Source organism: Protomyces lactucae-debilis, assembly GCF_002105105.1.
Source record: "Protomyces lactucae-debilis strain 12-1054 chromosome Unknown BCR37scaffold_11, whole genome shotgun sequence".
Classification (NCBI taxonomy): domain Eukaryota; kingdom Fungi; phylum Ascomycota; class Taphrinomycetes; order Taphrinales; family Protomycetaceae; genus Protomyces; species Protomyces lactucae-debilis.
Window position 1 is genome coordinate 234507 of NW_024468003.1, and position 11695 is coordinate 246201.

At 50.7% G+C, this 11695-nt stretch overlaps 11 protein-coding genes across 11 annotated transcripts; 5 read left to right on the top strand and 6 right to left on the bottom strand.

Annotated features, from left to right (window-relative positions):
* Window positions 1-148: 148 nt before the first annotated feature.
* Window positions 149-777, bottom strand: BCR37DRAFT_347995 (DNA-directed RNA polymerase III, subunit Rpc31; the record flags this gene model as incomplete). Its single annotated transcript, XM_040867811.1, has 2 exons — window positions 149-231; window positions 279-777. 2 exons carry the CDS (start codon window positions 775-777, stop codon window positions 149-151), a joined length of 582 nt encoding a protein of 193 aa, XP_040724802.1.
* A 482-nt stretch (window positions 778-1259) lies between these two features.
* Window positions 1260-1871, top strand: BCR37DRAFT_387706 (uncharacterized protein; the record flags this gene model as incomplete). Its single annotated transcript, XM_040870554.1, has 1 exon — window positions 1260-1871. The coding sequence occupies one exon, from the start codon at window positions 1260-1262 to the stop codon at window positions 1869-1871; it is 612 nt and encodes a 203-aa protein (XP_040724803.1).
* Window positions 1480-2604, bottom strand: BCR37DRAFT_380331 (uncharacterized protein). Its single transcript, XM_040869464.1, has one exon. It carries the CDS (start codon window positions 2111-2113, stop codon window positions 1874-1876), a length of 240 nt encoding a protein of 79 aa, XP_040724804.1. The 5' UTR covers window positions 2114-2604; the 3' UTR covers window positions 1480-1873.
* A 184-nt stretch (window positions 2605-2788) lies between these two features.
* Window positions 2789-3844, top strand: BCR37DRAFT_393292 (coiled-coil domain-containing protein 55-domain containing protein; the record flags this gene model as incomplete). Its single annotated transcript, XM_040871284.1, has 1 exon — window positions 2789-3844. The coding sequence occupies one exon, from the start codon at window positions 2789-2791 to the stop codon at window positions 3842-3844; it is 1056 nt and encodes a 351-aa protein (XP_040724805.1).
* A 19-nt stretch (window positions 3845-3863) lies between these two features.
* BCR37DRAFT_43873 (uncharacterized protein) lies at window positions 3864-5006 on the bottom strand. The gene has a single exon (XM_040872298.1). It carries the CDS (start codon window positions 4781-4783, stop codon window positions 3884-3886), a length of 900 nt encoding a protein of 299 aa, XP_040724806.1. The 5' UTR covers window positions 4784-5006; the 3' UTR covers window positions 3864-3883.
* Window positions 5007-6330, bottom strand: BCR37DRAFT_43855 (uncharacterized protein). The gene has a single exon (XM_040872297.1). The coding sequence runs from the start codon at window positions 6178-6180 to the stop codon at window positions 5230-5232; it is 951 nt and encodes a 316-aa protein (XP_040724807.1). The 5' UTR covers window positions 6181-6330; the 3' UTR covers window positions 5007-5229.
* Window positions 6331-6426: 96 nt separating this feature from the next.
* BCR37DRAFT_402851 (histidine phosphatase superfamily) lies at window positions 6427-7284 on the top strand (the record flags this gene model as incomplete). Its single annotated transcript, XM_040871942.1, has 3 exons — window positions 6427-6493; window positions 6548-7090; window positions 7127-7284. 3 exons carry the CDS (start codon window positions 6427-6429, stop codon window positions 7282-7284), a joined length of 768 nt encoding a protein of 255 aa, XP_040724808.1.
* Window positions 7049-8178, bottom strand: BCR37DRAFT_380336 (uncharacterized protein). Its single transcript, XM_040869465.1, has one exon. The coding sequence runs from the start codon at window positions 8124-8126 to the stop codon at window positions 7329-7331; it is 798 nt and encodes a 265-aa protein (XP_040724809.1). The 5' UTR covers window positions 8127-8178; the 3' UTR covers window positions 7049-7328.
* On the top strand, window positions 8110-9509 carry BCR37DRAFT_380337 (formyl transferase). The gene has a single exon (XM_040869466.1). The coding sequence runs from the start codon at window positions 8307-8309 to the stop codon at window positions 9387-9389; it is 1083 nt and encodes a 360-aa protein (XP_040724810.1). The 5' UTR covers window positions 8110-8306; the 3' UTR covers window positions 9390-9509.
* On the bottom strand, window positions 9440-10871 carry BCR37DRAFT_44058 (nuclear pore complex subunit Nro1-domain-containing protein). The gene has a single exon (XM_040872301.1). The coding sequence runs from the start codon at window positions 10555-10557 to the stop codon at window positions 9490-9492; it is 1068 nt and encodes a 355-aa protein (XP_040724811.1). The 5' UTR covers window positions 10558-10871; the 3' UTR covers window positions 9440-9489.
* Window positions 10699-11392, top strand: BCR37DRAFT_393299 (uncharacterized protein; the record flags this gene model as incomplete). The annotated part of the gene is made up of 3 exons (XM_040871285.1): window positions 10699-11102; window positions 11151-11305; window positions 11349-11392. 3 exons carry the CDS (start codon window positions 10699-10701, stop codon window positions 11390-11392), a joined length of 603 nt encoding a protein of 200 aa, XP_040724812.1.
* Between the last annotated feature and the right edge of the window lie 303 nt (window positions 11393-11695).

The following is an 11695-nucleotide window of genomic DNA, read 5'->3' on the forward strand; positions in this document are numbered from 1 at the left end:
GGCGCATTTACAGCAACCCTTGGACGACCAGCATCCGAGCACCCGTCGTAGCATGCCGGACTTGTATTAGGGACGTGTCAAATGCTTCATGCTCGCTACGCTATGCAATTGTAAATATCAAATTCGAAATCTGGAGGGACGTGGTGGCTTAGTAGACTTCCTCGCCGTCTCCAATGTCATCGTGATCTTCCGCGCCGTCAGAGAAGTACTCCTGCTCATAGTCATTGCCTCCTGATATTGTTAGCAAACGAGATAGCATGAAAAGAAGAAAGATGTACCATCTTCACTAAATTCCTTGTCCTCATCTTCCGCCTCCTCGTCTTCATCGTCCTTCTCCGAGGCCACCTCATCGTCGGCACCCTCTTCCTCTGCCTCGACAGTCATGTCAATATACCGCAAGATATCAATCTTTTCCTGCTTCCGCTTCTTGCGTGGTCCACCGGCATGCTGCAAGACACTGTGTAGCTCTTCGGGGAAGCACTGCAAATTCGCATGCACATCAGCAAGGGACTGTACAACCTTGACTTTGGGCTTGTACCGATCTCCAAATCGCTCAATATCATCGCCATCGGTATTTCTCGCTCTTTCAGCTTCTGTTGTAATGTGGAATGGCGAAGCCTGGAATATCTCCTGCATTTCTCTGTAGAACTTTACTTCGATCCGCTCATCCTCACCCAGTTTTCTCAATGGTGGTATCTCCATCTCTGGGAAGCGCTCCTGCGGCTTGGTCGGTACCAGCTCGCGCAGCTCGGCGAGCGCTGCTTGATTATTCGCCATGGGCCCGCCCTGCATGTCAGCTCCATGAGTCTCTCGTATGATAATCACATACCATGCGCGGCCCAGAGCCCCGTCCTCTTCCTTGGCCGCCACTCATAGCGAGCCTCTGACGATATTGACTCTGTTAATGTTTTCGTGCTTTATCTTGGCCTTGTTTCCCACGGCGCCTGGTTGTCAAAATGGGGACCATCCACAATTGTACAGAGCCCGAGTCAGCATCCTATCCTCTGCAAACTCACGCCGTAAAGCTGAAGCTATAAGCTCGTCTTGTTCGTGCTGCTCTCAAGGGCCTCTCATCAGCCGCCATAGTCCCCCGCTACCTCAAGTTCTGGCAGTCAGCCGACCACAAGCTTCCTGTCCTCGCTCTCTATAAAAGTCTCTTGACACATGCACGCGCCTTCAATGAGCCTATCCAGACGCGTTTGCGGAATCTCATTCGAGTACGCTTTCGAGGATCGCGGGGAAAAGGTCTGCGTTCGGTGATGCAAGCGAGAGAAGCCTTGAAGGTCGCTATGTTGGCTGAAACGCAGTTGGAACGTGCTCGGCGAGGGGACCAGGAGATCGCAGCAGCGTTGCTCAAAGAGTTTGGCCGACCCTTGACTCGGACGGTACCTTTGGCTACCCACGAAGAGAGAGTGCCAGTTTCATCCAAGAAACTGCCACAAGCCTCTCCAGATCTGCCACCACGACCAAGGAAGCCGCCGTACCTCAACTATGATTCTCAAAAGAATCCCTTCTTTCGACCTCGCGTGCACAATCAGTCTCAGGCAATGATGATGGCTTCGCGTCTCAAGCAAACGCAACACAGACATGATCGATCAGATAACCTGCATTATCAGGCAATGCTTGCTAGCACGGAAGATCAATTCTACCAAGCTCTGTCGATGCCCGGAGAAGTCGGCTGGCATGCAGAAGTCAAGCTTGCGCGAGCCGTTCTGCATGAGCAGATGAAGCAGGCCAGTGTTCGTCAGTCAGAGCTTTGGGACATCCTGGAAGAAGAACACGAAGACCGTTGGCGACGCTACAGAGAAGATATGGAGGAGTACACGCGTCAGAGGAGAGCACGGTTCGTACAAAGAGCGCAGCAATCATAATGCTAGGTAACTTTAATGACACCAATCATGAAAATAACACCCAGTAGGGCCACCAAGATCGCCACAAGGGACAAGCATGTTGTGCTGCTGGACTTTTTGGCATACTGGCCGAGTCTACCACCAGTCGCTTTCATTCGGTCAGCATTCCTGTTGAGTGCCTCACCAGTCTTCTCAATGAGCTCATTATCAGCTGTGATGGCCTTGCCGAACTCGGTTTGCTTTTGTCGCAGAGTCTGTGCCATATTGAGCAAGTCATCCGTCAGTGACTCTTGCTGAGAACGATGCTGTTGCAGGATGTGCTCTTGCGAGGATAGCGTAGACCGTCCATGTTGTCCATTCTTCTCAGTCCGTTTGCTTTCTTCAGCTGCGGCGATTGCTTCCTCCTGAGCACGCTTCTCAGCAAGCTCTTCTTCCTCTGCTGCTACTCTCGCCTTCTCAAATGCATCTTGTTGATCAGCGACACGTTCAAGCAGTGAGCGAATCAGCTCGCGCTGTCCTTCATGACCCCTGCGTGAGGCAGGATCTGCTAGTTCTGTGCGTAAGAGTAATTTTTGAGCATACTCTATATTCTGAATGAGTCAGCTCGCTGTGATAAGATGGCCACAGGCGATTACCTGGTTGGTCTTTTGAAGCTCAAAGAAGGGCATGCTTTTCGACTCGGTGAGCAGCGCATCGAGGCGCGCTAAGAGCAGATCTAGGCTAGCTTCGCTCATGGCAGCATCAGAGTACAAAGCTATAGCAAGGCTCAGCTGACTCGTTGAGACGTCGTTTCCTGCTGAGTGTCTGGAATTGGTCGTCGAATAGGACTACCAGCGCATGACGATGTGACAACGCAACGAGCACAAAGGACGAAGACTACAACTGCGAGAGCATCGTCACATCTAGACGGGCCCAGTTTCTACCAGCTCAATGCAGCAATGCTCAAGACTGGTCTCAACATCCGCAAAAAGCAATCGGAATCCGCTCAGATACCACAGAAACGACCCTCTGCATTCTGCGACGACTCGGACGATGACGAGAATGCGCCTGCACCGCCTAGTCGGCCGCCACGAACAACACTTGTTCCTCAATCATCACTACGTAAGATAGCAGTTCTTGCTGAGGACGATGTCGCGTATGACTATGATGGCGTCTACGATTCTATGAAAGTGCATGAACAAGAAGCAGCCAAGACGAAAGAGCAAGACAAGCGGGAGCGCAAGCCAAAGTACATGCAAGACTTGTTCCACATGGCTGAAGTGCGTAAACGCGACAGATTGCAAGCAGAAGATGTCAAGTTGCAACGGGAGAGGGAGCAGGAAGGGGACATGTTTGCCGACAAGGAACAGTTCGTCACGAGCGCGTATCGAGCGCAGCAAGAAGCATTGCTGCAGAAAAGACGACAAGAGGAAGAGGCTGAACAAGCGTTGCGCAGACAAGCTGGTGGCTTGACCGCATTCAGCGCGGGAGTGCTTGCCAAGGATAGGCAGAAGCATGAAGCAGCCGTCGAGGCGAGTCTGCATGCTGAAAGGCGCGCCGCATCAAATCACGCACAAGCTTCGGAAGGTCAACGTTTCTCAGAACTGGAAATGGCCAAGAAGGCTGAAGCTGAACTTGGCCACAAGGTGGTGGTCAATGACAACAATGAGATTGTGGACCATCGACAGCTGCTTGCAGCTGGACTGAATCGCTCCAACAAGTCTGATGCAGTCTCGACGCATCAAGCAACTGAACGACAGCATACTACTGGTTCTTCGTTGTCAAGCAAAGAGCGAGAACAGAGGCGTGCGCAGCTGGAACGACAGGAACGAGCAGTCGCAGCGCAGCTCAAGGAAGCGCGACGACAAGACATGGAGGAGCGATCTCGTAAAGAAGCGCTTCTACAGCAACAAGCAAAACGAACAAAGACGGATGCCGACATCACATCGGCAAAGGATCGTTATTTGGCACGCAAAAAGGCCGAAGCAGAAGCGAAAGCAGCGGGAGCGTCTTGAATTTATTCTTGGGAAACCTTAGAGTCTCGAAAGAAGGGTCTACGAACAGAAAGCCTGCACACGGTAGCCAATCCTTGGGAAATGCATGACAAGTCCACTGGCATTGCGCAAACACGTCTGCTCATCATTGAGACTGAGAAGCTCTCCAGTCTGTGAGTGCGACTTATCCGTATCAGCTGGCGACACCAAAATGTCCGTTCCAGGCTGCAAACCCAACACGTTGGCCTTGTCATGTTTGACAAACCTGGCATATTCAATCCTTGACTCCTTGGTGAGAAAGGCTTTCGCGCAGTCCCAAGTGATGTCCTCGCGTATGCCCTGCATTGTGAAAGCTCTAACACGGTCGCACCATGCATACACTTCTGCGTACTTGTTGCACATCACCTCGAGCTCACAGTCCTGGTGGCCATGCAAGACCCAAGCGACAATGCTGTACACGTAGATGTCTGCCATGGAAGGCTTCTCACCACCAAGGAAAAACAGCTTCTTGCCACAATCGAGAAAATTACGATTGATGATGTTGAGGTAGCTCGCAAAGTTCGCTAATGCGTCAGATCGGGCTCGCGTTGAGACTTCCTTGGCGGGCTCTGGCGAGTCCATGGCGTCGTTCTCGAAAGGCATCAATTCCACTGCAGAGGGATAGATGCTCTTGAAGAACTCCCCGTATGCTCGATGGTTGGTAGCATCTACATCGTCACCAGCCGTGTTCTTGTGCAATGCAATGTCACACAGCTTATCAACGATGATGGCCGTGTCGCAGTACATGTCTGACTCGATGGACAAGAGGGGCGTACGTCGATCAACGATACTGAGCTCGGCGTAGTCGGGTCGAGGCGTGACGACGTATTTGTAGGGAATCTGGAGGAGGGAAAGGGTACAGAGCACCTTTTGGCAATTGGGAGACGACGACTCATCGCCGTAGAAGATGATGTTGACCATGGTTGTTGGTGATATGCTTGTCAACGTCTGAGAATGCTCCTTTGCTTCAGTATTGAAGCACTTACAGGTGTGAGTGCCGGAAATGAGGACAAGGGCGGCCCTTTTATGTCCTCATCGGATCTATTCTCATCACTCCACAAAACCCCCGTATGCTGACCCCTGTCCGGCAGTGGATCTTTCTGGCGTATTCAGGCTCTAGACCGGAGTTCTCCAGACCCAATTCGTGACATGACAAGCCAGTGAACTGAACTGCCTGGATTCTGCAAGGAGTGTTGCCAAAGATAGACATCACGGTGATGTTGCTAATGAGGCGAGTCGGCATATGCATGCATTACGGACCATTATCTCTTGAATGTTTTGTAATCAACGAGCACGCGAGAAGGCCACAGCAAAAGCAGTAGCAGCCGGACCTTGAATTGAATGAGTGGGTGATGCCCCTGCAGTAGCTACGAGGATACAGCCTGTACGTGGTAGCCAATCCTTGGGAAGTGCATAACAAGTCCACTAGCATTGCGCACACACGACTGCTCATTGTTGAGACTGAGCAGCTCTCCCATCTGTGGATGTGTCTTGCCCGTATCAGTTGGCACTACAAAGACCTTTGTTCCAGGCTGCAAACCAAAAGGATTGCCCTCATCGTGCTTGACGAATTTGGCGTATTCGTGTTTTGGCGGCTGCGTGAGGATGGCTTTGGCGTCTTGCCAGGTGATATCCTTGCGTTTGCCCTGCGTTGTGAAGGGCCTGACGCGGTCGCACCATGCATACACTTCTGCATACTTTTCGCGTGTCACTTCGGGCTCGCAGCCACGGTGGCCGTACAAGACCCAGGCGACAATGCTGTAGACGTAGATATCTGCCATGGATGGCTTCTCGCCACCAAGGAAGAACTTCTTCTTGCCACCATCGAGAAAGTTGCGAGTAATGATGTTTAGGTAGCTGGTGAAATACGTCAATGCAGAAGGTCGAGACTGCTTGAAGGCTTCCTTGGAGAACTGACGACCGCTGCCAACCAGCTCCTGCCTGTCCTTGACAAACTCTGGCGAGTTCATGGCATCACCTTCAACAGGCAACAGTCCAACAGCAAAGGGAAAGACGCTGTTGCAGAATTCCCCGTATGCCCGGTGATTTGTAGCATCCACATCTTCACCAGCTGTCTTCTCGTGAAGAGCAATGTCACACAGCTTCTCAATGATAATGGCCGTATCGCAGTACATGTCTGATTCGATGGACAAGAGGGGTGTACGTCGGTAATCAATGCTCATCTCTGCAAAGTCTGGTCGAGGCAATGTACGTGGAATCTCGACGTATTCGTAGGGAATTTGGAGGAGAGAGAGGGCACAGAGGACCTTTTGACAGTTGGGAGCCATTTCGTAGCCGTAGAAGACGATTTGGACCATGGTTGCGTATTTGGGTATCCTCGGGAGAAATAGATTATCTTGCAATAGTCAGGCGAACGGAAGCAGGACGAGGAGGGTAGAGATGAAGGCTTCCTTGTAAGACAAACTTGTGTGGGTAGCAGTAGAACTGTAGAACTAAGTGGACTTCCCCGCAGAAAGTGGAGGAGCAGAAATTGAGCTGCGAGATGAGACGACTAGAACTATTCTACTTTCTACAGCAATGAGGCCCATATCGCAGACCGCAGGATGATCGTAGAGACTCCTCGACAGGGCTGTCCGATTGACGGTGAGACGGTGACAGCTGTGCCACAAGGTCAGCAAGCAAGTATCGAGGCCCAGCCTGTCGCTGTTGCAACTGCATCTGCAGACGGCAAGAGCCTTGTCTCGGGCAACAAGAAGAGCAAGACTAGTCCAGTCAATCCAAAAGTATTCATCCTCCGTCATGGCCAGACGGAGTGGTCAGAGATTGGCAAACGAACAAGCTTCACAGACCTGCCGCTTACTGAAAAGGGCAGGACTCTGGTGCAACGCTCTGCATCTACAATGCTTGGCACAGGCAAGCTCATTGACCCAAGCAAGCTAAGAAAAGTCTACGTCTCGCCTCGTCTCAGGGCACAAGAAACGCTCAAGTTGCTTGACCTCCCAGAGAGTGTCCCTGTCGAGACGACAGAACTCTTGCGAGAATTCGAGTATGGCGAATTTGAAGGCATGAAGACGTCTGACATCAAGAAGCTTACAGGCAACGACAAGTGGGAAACTTGGATTGATCCTGCACCTGGCGGCGAGACGCCTCAGCAAGTATCTGACAGGATCGATGAGCTGATTGATCTCGTTCGCACACGTCATCACCAACTGTCCTTTGAGCACGAAGAAGAGGCTCTGGAAAAGCCCGACATTCTTTTTGTTGCGCGTATTACACCTCTTTTATTGATGGAGCTAACAACAGATGGTCATATCCTGCGTGGCCTAGGAGCAAGGTGGATTAGGCTCGACATTCGTCATGCACGCGGGCTTCAACTTGATGCTGGAGGTGTAGGGGTCCTGGCGTACGAGCATGGCAGCATAGAAGAGCCAGCCATTACACGGTGGAATCTAATACAGTGACAAGCAACCGGTCTAGAAGTCTAGAAAAACAGGTGTCCCTGCTGCTACAAGCCCATAGCGCGTTGCTTCGCCTTCTCTTCAAATTCGGCCTTGTATTTGCGATACAATGCCATGCATGCTCTTGCGTCCTCCACGGAACTATGCTCGCGCCCTTGAATGTCTATGCGAAGTTCTTCCTGCGCGACCTTCTTTAAACTCGGCGTGCGGCCCGTGGCGTACTCTTTGAACCGTGAAAAGGTCGATGTATCCCGTACCATGTGCTTTGGATGTGTGAACTGGAGGGCTTTGAAGTCATTGATAAGAGCATGACCCACTAGTATACGGCCTTTGAGGAGTTCCTTGACATGTACCTGTACTTCCTCAAAGGGAGGCGCTTTGTATAGATGGTGAGGTTTGATGCCACTGACCCATGTACGGTAATCTGTAATTGTATGCCCTTTTGGCGGTCCAACATAAGTATCATAGATGACATGACCATGATAGTTGGTGATACTGATCCGCGCCAGTGTCGAAGACTCTCGCGGTCCTATCGGCGGGGCATTCGTTCCAACCATCTCGCAATCGAGAGCGAGGTACTTGCCAATCTTGGCAGACCGTGAATCTTGGACCAGCGTTGCCATGGCTGTCAATTTCAACTCTGGTGCCGCCACATTCGCTTCTGGCGTCAATACTGCCTTCTCCTTACTGATAGGCTTCTTATGCGACGCATCTTTGGGTGTACTGCGTTTCTTCTTCGGTGTCGTATGCACAGGTGGCTCTGATGCAGGTTTTTGAGTACTTTCTCGCTTCCGCTTTGTACCCTTCGATTCCATCTGGCTTTGTAGGGCCTGCCAGTTGGACATTCAGTCCTCCGCGCGCTACAGACGGCCGATCTTGCTGGGTGCTATAGATGCAGTCGTCGCAAACAAAAAAAAAGTTTTGAAGGCTTGAAATTGAAAGCACAAACGCAGCATCCCACCCATCTACTCGCTCCAAAGACTGGGCTCTGAAGCCTGCTTGCTGCTGTAGCTACTTGCTCAAACATGCTCAAGTCTCGGCTGCTTGCGCTGCCTGCTGTGAGATCTTCTAAGACTCTGCTGAAACAAACTTCCAGGGGTTTCTCGCTGACACGAGCTATTCGCAACGATACAGCAGCAGGCCCTGATTCAGGCAATCTCTTTGATCCACACCGAACAGTCGCACACCCTCCTTCTCCCATCAAGAAGCAAAAGACTGTAGGTGAAACACAGCCAAACTACGTCCTGACACTCTCTTGCAAGGACCAACCTGGTATTGTGCATGCAGTGACTGGTCTCATTGCGAACGAGTTCACGGGCGGCAATATCTTGGATAGTGCTCAATTTGGTGACGCCTCCACAGGTCGCTTCTTTATGAGGGTTCACTACTCCCTACCAAACCAAGATGCATCGACACTACAAACGATGCGCGAATCAGTCGAGTCAAAAGTCGGGGATCGCTTTGATATGACATGGCAGCTGCATGATGCACAAGTCAAGCCACGCGTCATGATTCTTGTGAGTAAGATTGGTCATTGTTTGAATGACTTGCTCTTTCGCCACAGCACAGGTCAACTACCCATTGATATTGCATGCATCGTCTCGAATCATCGCGATTTTTATCAGCTTGCAGCAAGCTACAATATCCCTTTCCACCATCTGCCCATCACACAGGAGTCGAAGCAACAGCAAGAAGACAGGATCTGGGAACTGCATCAACAGGAAAAAATCGATTTACTCGTGCTAGCACGCTACATGCAGATTCTGTCCCCTGAAATGTGTCGACGTGTGTCTGGCAAAGCCATCAACATTCATCACTCCTTCTTGCCTTCCTTCAAGGGAGCAAAACCGTATTTCCAAGCATTCGATCGTGGTGTGAAGTTGGTGGGTGCAACGGCACATTTCGTCACTTCAGATTTAGATGAAGGGCCAATCATTGAGCAAGGCATTGAGCGTGTCGATCATACACATGATGTCAAGGCATTGACGACGGTGGGTAGTACGACGGAGTGTATTACACTGGCGCGCGCAGTCAAGTGGTTTGCTGAGAGGCGTATTCTGATGAATGCCACTGAAGGTGGTACCACCAAGACGGTCATTTTTCGATAGAGCCAGATGTCGAGCTCTTCCATTTTCATTTAGTCTATTAGCGTCATAGATGACCTAGATGGGAACTTGTCGTGGCCATAGAAGGACGACAAGAGATAAATTATTCGTCGGAGTTCAGCATATCAGATGCGACATCTATCGCCTGTGAGATTTGGTCAACCACAGACTCGGAGTTCTTGATCGTTTCTGTTGCGCTTTGTTGCAACTTCTGCAAGGTCTCTAGTTGAGCTTGCCAGAACTGTCGGTCCGCTTCGTCATCGACAGTTTCAGCAAGCAAGTCTTTGCAGTACTGTCTCAGCTCGTTGCACGTTGCAACGCCAAATGCTGCATCAAGGTTGTCGGGTCTCGCGATCAAAGCGTCCTCATAGACTTTTTGAATCTTGTCAATGCACTCATTCGCCAATTGACCTTCAGCTCTTGCATGATTTTGATTGCCCAAATCGTCATTTGTCTCTAGCAAGAATAAGAGCTCTGAGCTGAGCGCTTTGCACAAGCGTGTGAGGATATCTGGTATCGCAGTCTCTTCATACTTGGCCACATCAAACTTGACAGAGGCTTCTTTATCGAGCAAAATCTGCGCTACTCGGCCGATAATCTCTCGAGGTTCCTGGGAGGTATTTGCATCCGTATTCAAGATTCTTGCACGTTCATAGACTTGCATCGCTTGGATACGTGCTTGCAGTACCTTCAACTCGTCATCCTCTCCCTGCTCCACCTCGAGGCCTCGTTCAACAAGTCCTTGAGCAGCACGAACGTAGTCTTGTGATGTTTCACCTTCCTTGGCAGATAGATCATCGACCGTATCGCTCAAATCAAGCAAAGCACTCGCATACGCCATGAAGAAAGCTTTCGTATAGACCAGCTTCGCAGCATCTTCATTTCTTAGCAACCGATCCGCTTCATGTATGGTCCCTCGAACAAGTGGGAGCCACGAAGCAGCAGAAACGCCTAATAAGCTTGGACCACGATTTGATCCTGCTAGGACGGCAGTCTTGTATAAGGCGATACATTCACCAATATGATCATCTTCTGCTAGATCCGCAGGTAAACCAACCGTCGCTTCACTGGCATCGAGGGTTGTGGTGGTTGTCTCTGTTGTTGGCAGTTTTGGCTTCTTGGCACGTTTCGCAGCAGCGAGACCTGCAGGCCGTTTCCTCTCGTCGGCCATGATGTGAAGGTCAAGTTCAAAGGAGTTTCAAAATTCTTGGCGACGACGACGACGACTTGAGCATCAAGTATCACTGTATCAATCCTTATACATCACCCGGCTCGCTCTCAAACTTGCAAGACTGGGTGTGTGCTCGAGGGGATGTCTAAATCATGGGGTACACTACGCGCTGAGCTACGTCTACTAGAACATGAAACAGAGACGCTCTTAACAAGTGATGCACCGACGCGCGCACAAGTGGATGCACAATTCACACAACGTCGTGGGGTGCTTCAACAACTCACGGCGTGTCTTGAGCAACAATCGAAGCCTGGCAATAAAGCGATGCATCTTGAGCGACACGCTGAAATTCTACAAGAACATGAAGTAGAAGCGCGACGTGTGCTGCAGCAGAAACAGGAAGCGGCTGATCGTCGCAACTTGCTGGGGAATGTGAATGAGGATATTCGCAAGTTCAAGGGGAATGCTGCTGGTGAAGAAGGTGCTATGCTGCAGGAGCGCGATCGAATTGAGCATTCCCACAGTATGGCGGATTCTGTCCTTGCGTACGTGCATCCAGCACACAACGATATGGAAAAGAGCTGACGGTACAGGCAAGCGTTTGCGACACGGGATGAGTTCAATATGCAGCGAGTGAGCCTGCAGAACATTGGGCAGCGTATCCAGGCGAGTTCACAGAAGATCCCGGGGATGAATGTGTTGCTGAATAAGATCAACACGCGGCAAAAGCGCAATGCCGTAATCCTGGGTATGCTTTTTTTGTTTAAGGAAGGCCCTTGCTAATAATGCAGCTGCGGTGATGTCTGTGTGCATGCTGGTTGTGTTCTTTGCGTAGATGTGACTGCTGTGTGCGGGGTGTCCGTGTCGCCTTCTCGCTTGCCGCTTTGGGAGAAAGATCCGAGCACAATAGCAGAGTATGAGCAGAGTATGAGTGTGAGCATGAGTATACTGCAGGAGATGAAGAGAGTAGGAAGAAGAAATAGCAGAGAGCAGCCTAGCATGCTTGTCTAACTTGCATACATATATATATCCTGTGCTATACCAGTATGTAGTCCAGCCTGTCTAGACCGGTCGAGAGTGGATGCAGCCAAGATCTGCGGCCTGATGCGAACAGGCAACAACATCATCAAGTATACCA